Raw genomic sequence first — 16556 nt, 5'->3', positions numbered from 1 at the left:
AACCCGGCCATCAGAGGGCATTTAAATGGAGGAAAAAGCGCTGGCAACGCTGTCAACGCTGCATATAGGCATTTTGAACGTCCGAAAAGTCGGTTGATGTGTTTGTTGGGCTGCGGAGCGTTTATGCCGCCAATTTTCCCGATCCGATTTTCTTATGTTTTTGAGGTAATTTGTTGTCGCTTTTATCTTGAAATTTTAAAACGTGGAGAGCGATAGTAATACGTTGATTTTGTCACCTAACCGACGTGTTTCGTTTCAGGGAGTAGCATCTGATCTGATTTACTGGCGTCGGAGTAAAAATTTCAGAATCAAGCGAACAACATGCCGAGAACGAAGCAAAGGAAGGCTGGCAAGCGACACAGCACAGGCTGCGACCAAGTTATTCGCGACTTCAACAGACTAATTCAGTTGAGAATCCACAAAACGGAACTGGACTTCAAAAACTTGGAGCAGAAATTTGACACATCCATGCAATGTGTACTTAAACGTTTTCCCACAGAGATTCAAAATATGACACTGCGTGAACTGTTCACAATCGAGGCAAGTCCAGTGAAGGAAAACCTTCCTCCAAAAACTCCCAAAGTTCCAAAAACGGCAAAGAAGTCTTCTATGAAGCCACAAACGAGCACAAACTCCAAGAGAACAACTGCAGCATCCGATGACGGTTATCAGAGCGAATCAGCGGCTAGTCAAGCGTCAAAACTGACCGCAGGAACCAAGCAGCGTTCCAGAAGCACAACCCGAAATCAAACCAAAGAGAGGACACGGAGCATTTCACGAGACAGAAAATCCAAACTAAACATCACAAGTGCACAGAAAAAGAAAGACCTTTTGAAAACACCATCAAACAAAACCACAAATGATTTTGTCATAACTCCCAAAATAAGGTTGAACTCGGCCATGAATGTGCTGAGAAAACCTAAAGATGGAGAAATGGTTTTCAGTACCCAAGGTAGCCCACTGATGGTCTCAACAACAGTGAGTGACAGAACTGCTAATATTAATGTTCCACTGAGGAATGGAAACATTGTTTCTCTGCTGCCATTCAATGAGACATCGCTTACTGACAATTTATTCTTAGACGAAGAAACAAGACACCAACTGAAGATTTTACAGAGCCACCTTTCAAAAGTTTTAGATTAATTATTTTAAATAGTTTATATTAGGTTTCTTAAGGCTCCTTTAGTTAATATTTAGTTATCTACAAGCGATTTTAGTTGAATGAAACTGACTGTATTTTTACAATTTTGTAGCTTAAATAAACATTTTTTATGAAAATGTAAAATCTTCTGTGTTATGTAAATAACTCCCTATCAAGTATCCATACATTTAGTTATAAAAATTATTTTCAAATATTATGAGTAAAAAATATAAATCAATTTTCGAACTTCGCTCATCAACTCGTCTTTCAAACGTGAAATTGAGTTGGTGGCAGCACAGTCTTTTACTGCCGCGTACTGTTGCGCTTGGGCACGCACATGCACGCCGAGTATATATATATATATAAGTACTAATGTATATATGTGCGACGACTGGCGACGACGAGGACGAGCTTGGAAGAGAGAGATAAAAAAAAGACAACAAAAATGGCGAGTGCGAGCCACTCGGCGTTTTCCCACGACGGGCAATTTCTCGCGTTTTGCGGTACAGACGGAAAACTCAAGATATGGGAAACTGCGACGAGTCGGCTGAAGCAGGAATTCGTGCCGAATCTCCATCTCTCATCGCCCTGCAGTGTCCTCGACTGGATCGTCGTCGGCGCGCAGTCCGCCAACGGGGTATGCCATGTGCTTTTTCTTATTTTAATCGGCATTCTACGCTGTAAATACTGTTCTGCGGTTGAAATCGGTGAAATATTGTTGCATTATTTTTGCGCGGCGTTCGACGAAGACCTTGTGATTCGGATCTTGTTTGTTGACATTCATCTCCGAATTGACGGGTGATCATTTTCACGTGTCATATTGAAGGTTAGGATTTCAAATCACTCGCTTTCCTCGAAATTCAAATGCTTTTATTCATCAGAGCACTTGCTGCTTGGTGATTTGTGAGTTTCGGAGCTGAATTAGGTGTTTCTCTAAAGTTTGAATAATGTAATAACAATTTTGCATTCTCAATAATAACCAACTCAATTAGATACATCCTTGGAAAAAACTCAATAAATCGATTAGGAGTTTCATTCCGTTCTATTCGATTAAGAATGACGATTTTCGTATTTTTACAATCGATAACTTATTGTTAACTTACAAGAGTATTGCTTTGACTTTTCTAGACACCATGGAAAAAGCGCAGAAAGAAGTCAGTCAGCGAAGATACGGAACAAAAAGAAATCATAGTAATGGGTTCTACAAATGGAACCATCACCCTGTATGATGTATCCACCTCTTCAGTTAACGATCAACTTCAAAATGGACACAGTTCGACTATCACAGCCATAACGTGGTCTCCTCACGCTGGTTTGTTCACAGCAGCAGAGGACAAACAAATAGTGGAATGGGATTTGCAAGAAAAGACAGTGAAATGTAAATGGAAATCTGGTAAAGGAAAGGTCACATCTCTTGCAGTCTTACCTGAAGGAAAATCACTTTTGTCGGGAGAGAAGACAATAAAATGGTGGGATTTAGAAACAAAACAAGTCATTGGAACTTTTACCGGTCATGCAAATCAAGTGAATGCCTTGAGGTGTGCAAAAGTTACCAGTGATACAAGTTACTTATTCAGCAGTGGTAGTGGAGATGATTATATCAGTGTCTGGTCTCTGAATGAAGTAAGAAAATACCCATTATCATGCACAATGGTCACTGACTTTTCCAATCAAAACTCATTTTATAATGAATCAATTATTATTTTGCAGTTATCAACTTTTCATTGATAAATGATGGTGATCATTATATTTGCCTCGATTATTGTAACTTTTTTAGTAATTTTAAATTTTTGTAATATTTTCAGGCAAAGAAAGACAAAGCCCCAGTAGCAACTTTAACTCTTCCAGATGAAGCTGTTTCATACTCTGTAAAAGCTGTCAAAGATTCTCAAATTTTAGTTTTATCAGTTACAAGATCAGGTCATGCCCAACTATTTAAATATCAAGTAAATGGCACATCATCCAAACCAATAAAACCAGCATTAAATGTCATCGTAGCTGCTGATTCTGGACAGAAAGAATCAGTCCAACAAATTCCAATCATTACTGGGGAGATAACAGATGATTCCAAAATGTTACTTTGTTATGGTACATTCTTAGGTTTAACTATTGAGAAAGTCATACCCGATTTCTCCGATAAAGTTCAATGTCTTGTACGAGTAGATCTAAGAAAATCAAAAGAAAAGAAAGACGAAGCAGTCACAAAAGTAAAAAAAGCTAATATTGACGAAAAGGTGGAATACCTTGCCCCTGGTAAGTTGGATTATACTCATCAAAATGAATTTACTTTATAAATTTATTTACATATGAATGATGATTATTTTTCTGTTGTTAGGTGCTGAGGCTGCAAACGCTGTAGGCAAAAGGACTAAATCTGGTACTGGATCTCAACTTCCGTTAAAGGACAGATTAGAAAATTTGAGTTTAAATGCAGAGACAAGCACTACAGGGCAATCAACTTGTAAAGGAGAAAATATGTGTCAGTTATTATTGCAAGGTTTAGCGAGCGGAGACAAAACGTTACTCACCACAGTACTATATGTAAGAAAAGAGAGCGTCATTAAAAACACATTAGCTAAACTTCCCACAACAGCAATAATGCCTTTATTAAAAGAACTCACAACAATGCTTCAAGGAAAAACATACCCGTGAGTTTTCTCAATTTATATTTTATTGAATTAGTAATATTTAGATCAAAATAAAATTCCAATAACTGTTTTACATTCTAGGAGCAAATTTGCGGTTTTGTGGTTAAAAGCATTAGTAACTACTCACGCAGCATCGATGATTGCCAATCCTAGCACACGCGATGCATTAGTGCCAATTTTAAGTCTAATCGATGCTAAACAGGCCCTTTTACCAGAAATATCGAGATTGAAGGGTAGAGTAGGGCTCATAACAGGACAACTTTCTCGACGTGCCGAAAAGCAAGAAAAAGACTTAACTGACGAGTGCTTATTGGTGTATCAAGATGAAGGTATATATTTTTTGAAAGTCATTCCTCTCGTAACGAAAAATACAAAATATTTTCCTATAAAACAATCGATTCTTATGCACTTACAGATTCATCAGAAGAAGACATAGATATGGGCAAAGTTGAACTTGACAGTGAATCCGATGACAATTGGGAAGAGACTTCTGATCAAGAACCAATGCAAGAGGACGCAGAAAACGGAAAATCAGACGATAATGCATCGATTAGCAGCTCAGACTAATAACTAGGTTGTAAATTGTAATATTTTTTTAAAGAGATTTATATATGTTCCATTGTACAAAAGCTTTGTAAAGTATCAAAGTTCCGATTTTCGTATTTTTTAAAACTTTCATAGTGTTTTTTTTTTAACTGTATTCATGAGACAGCCATAAAGTATGAAACAGATGAAGAATTAGTTTTTATTACATTTTCACGCGAGAAAACGAAATTATACAATCTTGTTTAGTTGTTAACTATACAAGAGATAAACGAAAGGAAAATATATATTCAGGAAATGCTATCAATTCCACTGGTATTCACTATGATATGCATTGGAAAAGTCACGTTAGATCTATATATTTTCTGCCTGTATACATATTTTACACGTTTGTTAAAAAAATAAATGTATAAAATTACTTTATCACAGTATCTTTCATTTTTTATGTTTTTATTCTTTGTAAAATAAGCCGGCCAAGTACACCCCTACAAAGCTATTTTTCACTGTAGCATATAGATAGTTTGTTAAATTCATCCTTACTTCTACTTCTATAGGACGATTAATAATTTATAAGTTTAACTCTGATGAATTTGTTATTTATTTCCTGTTAATAAAGGAACTTTTGAATTATAACTTTATTAAAAAGCCGTCGCATGAATAATGAAAGTATATAGTTGCGAAATTCATTTTTTTCTCGTAAACATCTTACAACGAATACTACCCGTGAGTGATAACAAGATGATAAGCATTCTATGCAAAACTAGCTCTAACTTGACTTTATTTGTTTCGAGTTATATTAAATCAACGTTATATTAAAAAAGTAACTAGTTCAATAGTTTTTCAATGATTTTAAATGTATTGCACGCTATAAGCTCTATGGACTGGCCGGTCAAATGAGGTGATGAACAACGTCGAACGTTTTGACCAGACACTAACTCGTATTTCCAAAACCGTGCAAAAAGCGAAAGATATCGAAATATAATTAATCTCCTATCTCGCGTGGTGCAAACATTGTTTTAAAAACACGTAGATAACTGCATAATTAAATATGTTATTGCCGCTAAATACGATTTTTTCTAATCGAACGTCAGTCTTTTTCCGCGGAGGCTGGTTAGCGATATCCAGCTCATCAGCTGATAGTCGCCGAGTATTAGTGCACATATTTAGGCAATCGCGCGCTTCTCGATGCACGTAAGCTCACCTCTATCTTGTTTTCTTGCTTGGACGTTGTTGTTTATTCGCGCGTCTGCCTTTTATTTTTACTCTTGCTTTTCTTTCTGTTAAAAAAGACTGAGTTTGTACATACGTGATGCTCCATCGCTAATGAGATTGCAATTGACCTTGCCTTTTGGGTGGATTATCAGTGGTTTGTGTGAGTCCGGCTGAAATTCTGGCATCTTCCGACTATCGCGATGACAGCTGTCTACTTTGTCTTGCACTAATTTATTCGATCGATAGACTCTTTAAACTTTTACATGCTATGTCTTTGATGGCGATTATTTTTAAGTAACCCGATTATGAACTTTTATTTATACAGCACTGATGGCAAATTGCTAATTTCACAGAATTCATCTGGCAAAATAATTTGCTGCGACAAATCTTAATGTCCAATCGTTTAAATGATCGTTTTTAGAAAAAGTATAATGAAGTTGAGATAAATGTTAGGAACCAAGTTTGTTTAAAAAAAGAGAAATCGCTTTCTATAATGAAATTAAACTGTCTCCCATATAGGTACGAATTTGCCACTCAAGATTTCCTAAGTGTATAATTCAATTTATTGAATTTCATTCATAGATATCAATTAACTTTGCTCAATGATTACAATCATATGATTGTGTTACGTTGCATGACTTGTAAACGTTGAAAATCACCTAACCTTTAGACATCTAATAGAACATTTTTACTGAGTTGTGTTATCATAAATATGAGTGCATATCATTAATTCAATCTCGAATGGAAGATTCTCTTGCACATTTCGAAGTTTCATATTGGCAGCGCACGCAGGTCAGGGGTCGCGAGCGCACAGCGGGCTAATCTCGCGCCGGCCGGTAATTTCGGGGGTATAAAAGCCGGGAGCCGCGGACCGACCAGCATCAGTCTGCCCGCCCTGGCAGAAGAGAAGTTTGCATCTGATCCGAGGGAAAAGAGCACGCAGCAATCATGATGCGCAACTGCATCGTCTTCGCCCTGTTCGTGGCGATGGCGGCTGCTGGCCAGTCCTACCCGGGCTTCTACAGCAAGACCGCCGACATGGAGTTCCTGCACAAGCAGAAGAAGATCTTCGACCTGCTGATGTACGTCGACCAGAACGTGCTCACCGACACCGAGTACTTCGAGTTCGGCCGCAACTTCGACATCGCCGCCAACGTGGACTACTTCACCAACAAGGTGAGTAATCGCTATAGCTATGGGACTTTCGGTCGAGCACTTGTCTGACGCGTTTCGCGTTTCGCGTTTCGCTTCGCAGGAGGCAGTCCACGACTTCCTGGTCTACTTCAAGAGCGGCTTCCTCGCCAAGGATGCCCTCTTCACCTACTACAAGCAGGAGCACCGCGAGGAGATGATGCTGCTCTACCGGCTGTTCTACTTCGCCAAGGACTTCACGACCTTCTACAAGACCGCCTGCTGGGCCCGCATCCATATCAACCCGGGCATGTTCACCGCGGCCTTCACCACCGCCGTCATCTACCGCGAGGACACCAAGTACATCCGGCTGCCGGCCATCTACGAGATCTACCCCAACCTCTTCTTCGACGCCAAGGTCATCCGCGACGCGCACCGCCTGAAGATGACCCGCGGCTACGGCTACCACGGCTACGGCCACCACATGCCCTTCGCCAAGGGCAGCTTCGAGAACGTCGAGACCTTCTACGTCTACTCCAACTTCACGGACGTCTGCATCAACCCGACCAACGCCCTCGAGTACAAGCTCAACTACTTCACCGAGGACGTCGGCCTCAACGCCTTCTACTACTACTTCCGCATGAGTTTCCCCTTCTGGATGGACACCAAGGACTACGAGGTGCCCAAGAGTTTCCGCGGTGACTTCTACTACTTCATGCACAAGCAGATCATGTCGCGCTACTACCTCGAGCGCTTCTCCAACGACCTCGGCGAGATCGAGGACTTCAGCTGGGACTCGATGAGCCTGCCCGGCTTCTACTCGGACATCAGCTTCTTCAACGGCGTCTCCATGCCCCGCCGCGACTGGTGGAACGTCGTGCCGTTCTACAAGTACAAGTACGTCGAGTACGTCAAGCAGCTCGAGACCCGCATCCTCGAAGCCATCGACTCCGGCTACTTCTACGACACCATGGGCAAGCAGATCAGCTTCTACACGCCCGAGGGCCTCAACTACCTCGGCAACATCATCGAGGGCAACTGCGACTCCTTCAACATCAAGTACTACGGCGCCTACGACCTGCTCGCCCGCGACATCCTCGGCATGAACTTCGACTGCAAGTGCAAGGACTACTACGTGCCCAGCGCGCTCCAGCTCTTCTCCACCAGCATGCGCGACCCGGCCTTCTACCGACTCTACGACAGAATCCTCTTCTTCTTCCACAAGTACAAGTCCCACCTGACCCGCTACACCAAGAGCGAGCTCGAGTTCCCCGGAGTGAGGTTCGAGGGCGTCGAGGTCGACAAGCTCTTCACCTACTTCGACAAGAAGGAGTACTTCATCAACAACGCCGTCGCCGTCGACAGCTTCAAGGAGGGCAAGTCCTTCAGCATCAAGGCCTGGCAGTACAACCTCAACTACAAGCCCTTCACCTACAAGTTCGCCGTCAACAGCGACAAGGACACCAAGGCCGTGATGCGCGTCTTCCTGGGACCCGCCGTCGAGGGAGACAAGTACGACGACTACTCCTACCTTCTCCACTACTACCAGTACTTCTTCATGCTCGACGAGTTCGAGGTCAACCGTAAGTAAACTCATGCGCTTCGATTTTCTTCGACCGTATATGCTCTTCACTCTATGCTCTTGACTCTATGCTTGCAGTGAAATCCGGAATGAACAACTTCGACCGCCTCAGCACCGACTCGTTCTTCTTCAAGGGAGAATACATGACCGGTGACCAGTTCTACAAGAAGGTCCTCAACGCCATCGAGGGTCACGCGCCCTTCCAATACGACAACCGCATGTTCGGCTTCCCCAACCACATGATGCTGCCCAAGGGTAAGGTCGACGGTATGAGGTTTAAGCTCTTCTTCTACCTTGGCCCGTACCAAGAAGTCAAGAGCTTCGAGCTCCCGATCTTCGGCAACTTCAAGTACTACGGCAAGTCCTTCGGCTTCCCACTGGACCGTCCCATGTTCCCCTGGTTCTTCAAACTCGACAACTGCTACTTCAAGGATATCTTCATCTACCACATGAAGGACTACGACGTCAAGTTCAGCCACCAGTACTAGGCCGACTTTTGTCGAGACGAACGCTGAGACTCCGGTCCCTATGCGCGATCGGGCTATGTACAGCGATATAGTTTCACAAGAGGGAGCGAGTCTGACGAAACCATAAGACCTACTACTTTTTTATATTTCTCTAATACGATAGGTGATTATCGAGGGATCCGTTCAGGATTCCTCCCTGATTACAAATAGATTTTAATAAATGAATCACTCAAAACTATTCGTACTCGTTGTTCTCACATTTTGAATATCCTTTTACCCTCCCACATGTCGAAATAACCGATATCACTACAATAAAATAATCTCACAAAATTATACCATCCATCGTTAGCATTTAAAATAGCCCGCTTTATACCTATCTAGCGAAAATATGTAGGTAGATGCAAAAATAACTAACATATTATAGCGCGAGTCACGATGACTTCAGAAAATCCAAGATAGCATAATCGATAAAAATAATCGCGAAGCTCCTATCCAGCCCTCTTGACAGTCACTCGTAATCCTGCACAAGCCACAAACTATACCAATATATCCAACTGCATTCGAACATCAGTCGCAGATGCGTCGTATGCATCCCAAATTCGGTTATGTAATTTATAGTGCAGCCGTGACATTCAACTTTGAAGCTCGTATTTACCGTCGAATAAGCATAATTTTCTGTTGACGTATCGTTCGAAAAGATTAACGAACCACAGGCATTGAAATTTCTCGTTAATCTATTTACGTGCCGACTGCGGTGACATTCAAGGGTTTTGCTGATTAAAGCAAATTAAGCACTTACGGCTACTTCGAATTTTACCTGGCGGAGCCAGTATATATAATTATAAGTATAGTATAGGTATAGTGTTTGGTCAATGACCGGTCGTACATAAGTATAGCAGAAGCAGCTTGCGCGTAACTAGAGCAATAAGGTTTGAAAAGAAATCGACGAAAATGGAGATCGAATCGAAGAACATATTGCACAGTGGATACTTCCATCCCGTTTTGCGACAATGGCAGGCACCGAACGTGGGCATCACTGCGGAGAATCTCATGTTTCCCATCTTCGTTCTGTGAGTATAGCGACATAACCTCTCAAAAAGCATATGATCGGGAAAACACAACGCTGTTGATTACGTGCGTAATGGGCTGCGTGAACAAGTGCTGTCTGACAAATTATTTTCTGTAATGCACAAGTTTTATTGTAGTGTATTGACGTTTGAATCGTGGAAATTTAAAGTACGGGTACTGAGCGTTTTCACGACAGACTGAATGGCTAATGTCACAGTCATTGCAAAAGAATAACTTTATTTTAAAGAGCGCGATTTACGATTGTTTACTTTCTTATTTTTATGCAGAGACGAGCCTAACGCAGTCACGGAGATTCAGAGTATGCCAGGAGTCAACAGATATGGTATCAATAAGTTGAAAGGCTTGTTAGAACCACTAATTGCAAAAGGGCTCAAGTCTATTTTACTTTTCGGAGTTGCTAACAATTTGCCAAAGGTGTGTATAGTCAGTATTTTCAATAAATGAGTATTCTAATCATTTGCTTAATTCGATCAAAATATTCTTAGGATGAAATTGCAAGTGCAGCCGATAGTCCTGCAAATCCGATCATTCAAGCACTGCCACTGTTAAGAAACTGGTTTCCAAGCCTAATTATTGCCTGTGATGTTTGTCTGTGCCCTTACTCCAGTCATGGACATTGTGGAATACTTAATGATGATGGAACCATTGATAATAAGCCAAGTATCAAACGCATAGCAGATATTGCTGTGGCATATGCCAAGGCTGGTGAGATAAGCTGTCTAAATCATCTGAAGCTATGCTCCAAATCATTCTACAACCATGATTAAAATTTTGGATGATTTTTGTAGGAGCTCACATTGTTGCACCATCCGACATGATGGATGGTAGAATAAAGGCTATTAAACACGGTCTTGCTGCTGCTGGTTTATCAAATAAAGTAGCTGTTCTGTCTTATTCAGTGAAATTTGCCTCTGGCTTTTATGGACCATTTAGGGATGCATCAAAATCAGCACCCAAATTTGGTGATAGGCAGTGTTATCAGCTGCCTTCGGGTAGCAATGGCTTAGCAGCCAGAGCAGCTGTAAGTATTTTATGTGAAAAAATGTTTATATTATAAAACGTTGTCATCATTGCGAGATTTTGAGAATTAAATTGCTAAAATCGCGCTAACGTAAGAAAAAAACGTTCTCGTTTTGAAATTGAATCGATTGCAGGCAAGAGACATCGAAGAAGGTGCCGACATGCTGATGGTGAAGCCCGGTCTAGCTTACTTAGACATTGTCAAAGAGACAAAAAACGCACATCCTGAATATCCGATGTTCATCTACCAGGTATCCGGAGAATACGCCATGCTTTACCATGGCGCGCAAAACGGCGCTATCAATTTGGAGGCTGTGCTCAAAGAGGTTCTTGTCTGTATGAGAAGAGCAGGCGCGGACTGTATTATTACATATTTTACGCCACTAATTTTGGACATGCTGCGTCCGAAAAGCAAATTCTAAAACACCGATATTTCGTATCGAAAGCTGTACTTATCAAACATTTCAGGCTTTAACGTTGATAACGTTGCTCTCGTCGAACGTCGGCCCGCATAATTATTTTTTATTATTTTACGACTGCACAGATATTTGATATTGTAAAAAAATGTCACCGCTGTACATTGCATAATTTTTTCTATGTCTATTCTCACAAAAATCACGAAGCTCATGGCGGCGCTCTGTTGTATATACTTAATTATTTTGCGATAAATTTGTACATAATGTATTATGTATACGTATATACAGGTGTTAGTTTTATCTGCAAAGTTTTCAATGGGGTGTTTGAACTCGACATTATTCAATCGAGGAATTCTGTGAATTTACATTAATGTAACTGTAAATTTTCGTCACCAAAACGATTGGGTTCCTACAATCCAAATGAGGTAATCTGTGATGAATAATAAAGAAAGGAGGCGCACACGGAAAGCACTAAGCGTGTGTGTGTGTGTGTGTGTCAATGAAACGAATTTTATGGTGTTGCATCTTTCCAACGTCGGGAGATCAGTCCCGTTACTTAGATTTAAAAAGTGTAACGTGGTCACGCATGCCTCTGCAGAGACACAGGGCTGTAGCGATGCGCGAATCGCGATCTCTTTTACCGGGTTCCTAATCCGCGTTCTGCTCATTCAATCTATTTCTATAGATTTGCGCGAACAAGTGCGGCTGAGCGCATCCTATGATTCTATTGTATTTTATGCAAGAAACGTTCTCTTTCGAATATCATGTCATTGCAATCTAACAAAGTTACAATCATTCGATCGCGCTTTCTTTTTCGAACAAAAGACAGCTTTCTATCAACAAAAACGAAATACGCAAGAAATTTGCAAAGTTAAAAGCAAGTATCTCACCGCGAGAGCGGAAACAAAAACTGGCATTGCGTTGACAAAACGTATAAAAGCGAAAGCTGAGACCACGTCAGAGCACGCGAAAGGCAATCGTCGAAAAACCAAACGTCAGTCAAACGTCAAAATCGTCAAAAAAAGTGCAGCTGTAGCTTACCCGTATCTCCAGAGTAGGTAGGCGCCTGGAACCCCCTCAAAACATTCCGCTATCTACGCGGCTGTCAGCGGCCGCGACCAATCGCGTCGCGACCCGAAGCTTCTAGAAGCGGCGGCGTGGGAATCTCAGCTCCGTGACGTGGGCCAATGGAGGCCGGCCAACTGTAGGCGGCTCCGCCAATTCTCCTCAGACTTTCCGTTGCCACGTATCGTCGCGCGCCAATCCCAGCCGGCCACGACGAGGTATTCCCGTTAATATCCCGGCGCTGGCTATCCTCTCAGATCAGTCACGACACGGACAGCACTCAGCAGCCAGTCCGACGTTGTTCAGTGAGAGAGAATCGCGCTCAGTGCGACGACTTTTTACTCGAGAGAACGGACGGATTCTGAAATTCCGCTTCAGTGGACACGTCGTCTTCCAACTGGTGAGTACTCGACTGTTAATAACTTCATCGATCGCTGTCTGTTTCGCGGTTAGTTATTTCGATCCGCCAAAGGGGTTGGCCGGGCGTCTTGACACGTCGTGCCTCGCATCTTGGCGCACTCCCTCGCCCTTATACCGTAAGTTCGTGTTCTTATCGCGTCATTTCATTCCGCACTAATCCTTTACACGCGTTTTTCGAGGCTGCAAGCTGCGAATTTAATTGGCGATAAGCGAGGCTTTTTAGTTGGCGTAGCGCGCGTGTCTTTGCATAAGTTACGAGTATTTCTCACCCGACTCAGCGCGCATTCATCGTCGACTCGAAAAGTCGATTGAAAAGAAGCTCCTTCGAGCGTACGGAGTGGTCGGCGAAAAGCGGTACTTTAACGATGACTGCATTGGCCTCCGTTTCTCTCATATGGCAGGCTCGCTGGAGGGCGATGCTTCGCGAAAAGTCGACTTTTTAGTTTTTTTCCTGCAGCGAGAACGAGCGCTTTTACCGCTGTGTTACCTGACGACGGTCTCCGCAAACTTAATGGCCCATTTTTTTAATTGAATTTTTCCCGTTTCTACGTGGCGCGCATATGTTGTCTCGTCCGCGCTAGGGATTCTCGAGTTTTCCATGGGTCGTCGCCGGCGAGTGCAAGCTATAATTAGTAATTCCGAGTTTCGTGAAATCTGACTCTAGATGATATTTACGGTGAATTGATTTCGTTTGCAGGTAAAGCTTAAAATACGAAGATGAAGGGAGCTACTGCTCTGTTACTGTTAGGGCTAGTCGCAGCCATTGCGGCTTCCAAGGAGGAAAAGAAGGACAAGGACGATATCGGAACCGTTATCGGTATCGACTTGGGAACCACTTACTCTTGGTAAGTTTCAAGTGCGAGCGTCGCAAGCCCTCGAATTTAAGGGAAATTACATCTTTTCTAATGCAACGATTCACATATTTACAGTGTGGGTGTGTACAAGAATGGTCGCGTGGAGATCATCGCAAACGACCAGGGTAACCGTATCACCCCATCATACGTTGCCTTCACAGCTGACGGCGAGCGTCTCATTGGAGATGCTGCCAAGAACCAGCTGACCACCAACCCGGAGAACACCGTGTTCGACGCCAAGCGTCTCATTGGTCGCGAATGGACCGACGCTACCGTTCAGCACGATGTCAAGTTCTTCCCGTTCAAAGTCATCGAGAAGAACAGCAAGCCCCATATCAAGGTCTCCACCAGCCAGGGCGACAAAATCTTCGCTCCTGAGGAAATCTCTGCTATGGTTCTTGGAAAGATGAAGGAAACCGCGGAGGCTTACCTCGGTAAGAAGGTCACCCACGCCGTCGTCACCGTCCCTGCCTACTTCAACGACGCTCAGCGGCAAGCCACCAAGGATGCCGGAATCATCTCCGGTCTCCAGGTGATGAGGATCATCAACGAGCCCACCGCCGCCGCCATCGCTTACGGTCTTGACAAGAAGGACGGAGAGAAGAACGTTCTCGTCTTCGACTTGGGTGGTGGTACCTTTGATGTCAGTCTTCTGACCATCGACAACGGAGTCTTCGAGGTCGTTGCCACCAACGGTGACACTCACTTGGGAGGTGAGGACTTTGACCAGCGTGTCATGGATCACTTCATCAAGCTGTACAAGAAGAAGAAGGGCAAGGACATCCGCAAAGACAACAGGGCCGTTCAGAAACTTCGTCGTGAGGTCGAGAAGGCGAAGAGAGCACTCAGTGCCAGCCATCAGGTAAATTATGCATCCCCGTGTTTGACGATCACGTGTACTTTGAAAAAGAGGCGATGGTTTTTATAACGTTTATGAATATTGTTATAGGTGAGGATCGAAATCGAATCCTTCTTCGAGGGAGAAGACTTCTCCGAGACGCTGACCCGTGCCAAGTTCGAAGAGCTGAACATGGATCTCTTCAGAAGCACCATGAAGCCCGTGCAAAAGGTCCTTGAAGACGCTGACATGAGCAAGAAGGACGTCGACGAGATCGTGCTCGTCGGAGGTTCCACTCGTATTCCCAAAGTTCAGCAACTCGTTAAGGAGTTCTTCGGTGGCAAGGAGCCATCCCGAGGTATCAACCCTGACGAGGCTGTCGCTTACGGTGCCGCCGTTCAGGCCGGAGTCCTCTCTGGTGAACAAGACACTGATGCCATCGTTCTTCTTGACGTCAACCCTCTCACCATGGGTATTGAAACCGTTGGTGGAGTCATGACCAAGCTCATCCCCAGAAACACCGTCATCCCCACCAAGAAGTCTCAGATCTTCTCCACTGCCTCTGACAACCAGCACACCGTCACCATCCAGGTCTACGAGGGTGAGCGCCCGATGACCAAGGATAACCATCTTCTTGGAAAATTCGACCTCACCGGAATCCCACCGGCACCACGTGGCGTCCCCCAGATCGAAGTCACCTTCGAGATTGACGCCAACGGTATCCTTCAAGTGTCCGCCGAGGACAAGGGAACTGGAAACCGGGAAAAGATTGTCATCACCAACGACCAGAACAGACTGACGCCTGATGATATCGAGAGGATGATCAAAGACGCTGAGAAGTTCGCCGACGAAGACAAAAAACTCAAGGAGCGCGTCGAGGCGCGCAACGAGCTCGAATCCTACGCCTACTCGCTGAAGAACCAGCTGCAGGACAAGGAAAAGCTTGGCTCGAAGGTCAGCGATTCTGACAAGGCTAAGATGGAGGAGGCCATTGACGAGAAGATCAAGTGGCTCGAGGAGAACCAGGACACCGACCCCGAGGAATACAAGAAGCAGAAGAAAGAACTCAGCGACATTGTTCAGCCTATCATCTCGAAACTGTACCAAGGCGCCGGCGGCGGCGTACCACCCACTGGTGGCGAGGAGTCCGATGACGATCTTAAGGACGAACTATAATCTAAGGCCGACCTTTAAAGGACCTTTAAAGGACACTTCAAACTCTAGACTGACAAAAATCCGCTTCCTTTAGACAAATGCTTTAGAGACTAATACGGCACGTGCGGCGCGTGGTCGTCTCTGGGCTCCGGAACCCCTTCTGGGAAGATTGTCTTTCTGGGAGAAGCCGACGCACACGTACGGGCTCGAAACACAGACCAACTCTACTCGTCGGCGACGAGATGGTAACCGTTCAACGGCTGTGATGATGGTCTATGCGTGTGTAACTTATTACTCTGTATCGTATTTGCCACGAGGAACATCAACAACATACCGTTGCTCTTGTATTATGTCTGATTGCCAGGCAAATGGAAGACAAAAAACAGGATTAACTAGATAAAAGAAAAATGACGTTGGATGGGCCCCGCCGCGGGGAGATTATTATACACCGATCGTGGACTCTCTTCTGTTTGTAATAAGACTCCGCGTGTCGTTAATATTTATTTCGTTTTATATATATTAATTTCATTACATGTAATTCAATAAGCAGTTGTACACTCGTTTGTTGAGTGAATTGTATGAGTGGATTGCGTGAGACAGTGAAAATTAATGCAGATCGTTGAGTATGCGTGCTTGTGTATATCAGTACAGTGTTACTGCCTCGAAAAATGAATTATTATATTGTACTATGTACTATACGAATCATGCGTGCTAGTGTGAGTGCATCATGTATTCAGTACATCACAAAAAAATAAACATTTTTTCAGTACTTAGAAAGCTTTTCATTTTCATTTTATGAACCGTTAGACAAACTCTCGAAATTCTAGTTAAATTTTTTGTTCGTCAAATTTAACAAAATATAACGAATGTATATAAGTGAATCTTAGATAATTATATCAAGAAATTTTGTTCTTCATAGCAATTGTTACAATTTAAAACATTCATTAATAAATGTTTTTAAATAAATTTTTTACC

At 43.2% G+C, this 16556-nt stretch overlaps 4 protein-coding genes across 5 annotated transcripts; all 4 read left to right on the top strand.

The window, feature by feature from the left end:
• Positions 1-22: 22 nt before the first annotated feature.
• On the top strand, positions 23-1285 carry LOC100120938 (borealin). The gene is made up of 2 exons (XM_001604482.4): positions 23-165; positions 260-1285. The coding sequence occupies exon 2, from the start codon at positions 322-324 to the stop codon at positions 1141-1143; it is 822 nt and encodes a 273-aa protein (XP_001604532.1). The 5' UTR covers positions 23-165; positions 260-321; the 3' UTR covers positions 1144-1285.
• A 227-nt stretch (positions 1286-1512) lies between these two features.
• LOC100120915 (WD repeat-containing protein 43) lies at positions 1513-4970 on the top strand. Its single transcript, XM_001604459.6, has 6 exons — positions 1513-1778; positions 2270-2764; positions 2947-3394; positions 3477-3789; positions 3871-4118; positions 4205-4970. Exons 1-6 carry the CDS (start codon positions 1587-1589, stop codon positions 4354-4356), a joined length of 1848 nt encoding a protein of 615 aa, XP_001604509.1. The 5' UTR covers positions 1513-1586; the 3' UTR covers positions 4357-4970.
• A 94-nt stretch (positions 4971-5064) lies between these two features.
• Positions 5065-8962, top strand: LOC100120889 (arylphorin subunit alpha-like). The gene is made up of 3 exons (XM_016983838.2): positions 5065-6720; positions 6800-8258; positions 8336-8962. Exons 1-3 carry the CDS (start codon positions 6493-6495, stop codon positions 8743-8745), a joined length of 2097 nt encoding a protein of 698 aa, XP_016839327.2. The 5' UTR covers positions 5065-6492; the 3' UTR covers positions 8746-8962.
• Positions 8963-9239: 277 nt separating this feature from the next.
• Positions 9240-16354, top strand: LOC100120866 (endoplasmic reticulum chaperone BiP). 2 transcript variants are annotated; one of them, XM_001604410.5, is made up of 8 exons: positions 9240-9794; positions 10080-10227; positions 10299-10518; positions 10602-10834; positions 10968-11193; positions 13483-13579; positions 13664-14450; positions 14538-16354. In XM_001604410.5, the coding sequence occupies exons 1-8, from the start codon at positions 9676-9678 to the stop codon at positions 15600-15602; spliced, it is 2895 nt and encodes a 964-aa protein (XP_001604460.2). In that variant the 5' UTR covers positions 9240-9675; the 3' UTR covers positions 15603-16354. The 2 variants fall into 2 exon arrangements, with proteins under 2 accessions (XP_001604460.2, XP_001606463.1); XM_001606413.5 differs by lacking the exons at positions 9240-9794; positions 10080-10227; positions 10299-10518; positions 10602-10834; positions 10968-11193 and adding an exon at positions 12555-12714 and having other exon boundaries at positions 13432-13579.
• Positions 16355-16556: the final 202 nt, after the last annotated feature.

This window comes from Nasonia vitripennis, chromosome 2, assembly GCF_009193385.2.
Source record: "Nasonia vitripennis strain AsymCx chromosome 2, Nvit_psr_1.1, whole genome shotgun sequence".
In the NCBI taxonomy this organism is placed as follows: Eukaryota; Metazoa; Arthropoda; class Insecta; order Hymenoptera; family Pteromalidae; genus Nasonia; species Nasonia vitripennis.
Note: the sequence above shows the minus strand (reverse complement) of the source record. Positions and strands in the feature narration are given on the sequence as shown.

Bases quoted from the DNA above. Each gene is read 5' to 3' on its own strand.
- LOC100120889 (XM_016983838.2), top strand. From the start codon at position 6,493: ATGATGCGCAACTGCATCGTCTTCGCCCTGTTCGTGGCGATGGCGGCT. The intron at 6,721-6,799 runs GTGAGTAATCGC...TTCGCTTCGCAG, and splicing joins TGGACTACTTCACCAACAAG to GAGGCAGTCCACGACTTCCT. The intron at 8,259-8,335 runs GTAAGTAAACTC...CTATGCTTGCAG, and splicing joins CGACGAGTTCGAGGTCAACC to TGAAATCCGGAATGAACAAC.
- LOC100120866 (XM_001604410.5), top strand. From the start codon at position 9,676: ATGGAGATCGAATCGAAGAACATATTGCACAGTGGATACTTCCATCCC. The intron at 10,519-10,601 runs GTGAGATAAGCT...TGATTTTTGTAG, and splicing joins TGTGGCATATGCCAAGGCTG to GAGCTCACATTGTTGCACCA. The intron at 11,194-13,482 runs GTATTATTACAT...TGTTACTGTTAG, and splicing joins GAGAAGAGCAGGCGCGGACT to GGCTAGTCGCAGCCATTGCG.
- LOC100120915 (XM_001604459.6), top strand. From the start codon at position 1,587: ATGGCGAGTGCGAGCCACTCGGCGTTTTCCCACGACGGGCAATTTCTC. The intron at 1,779-2,269 runs GTATGCCATGTG...TGACTTTTCTAG, and splicing joins GCGCGCAGTCCGCCAACGGG to ACACCATGGAAAAAGCGCAG. The intron at 3,395-3,476 runs GTAAGTTGGATT...TTCTGTTGTTAG, and splicing joins GGTGGAATACCTTGCCCCTG to GTGCTGAGGCTGCAAACGCT.
- LOC100120938 (XM_001604482.4), top strand. From the start codon at position 322: ATGCCGAGAACGAAGCAAAGGAAGGCTGGCAAGCGACACAGCACAGGC.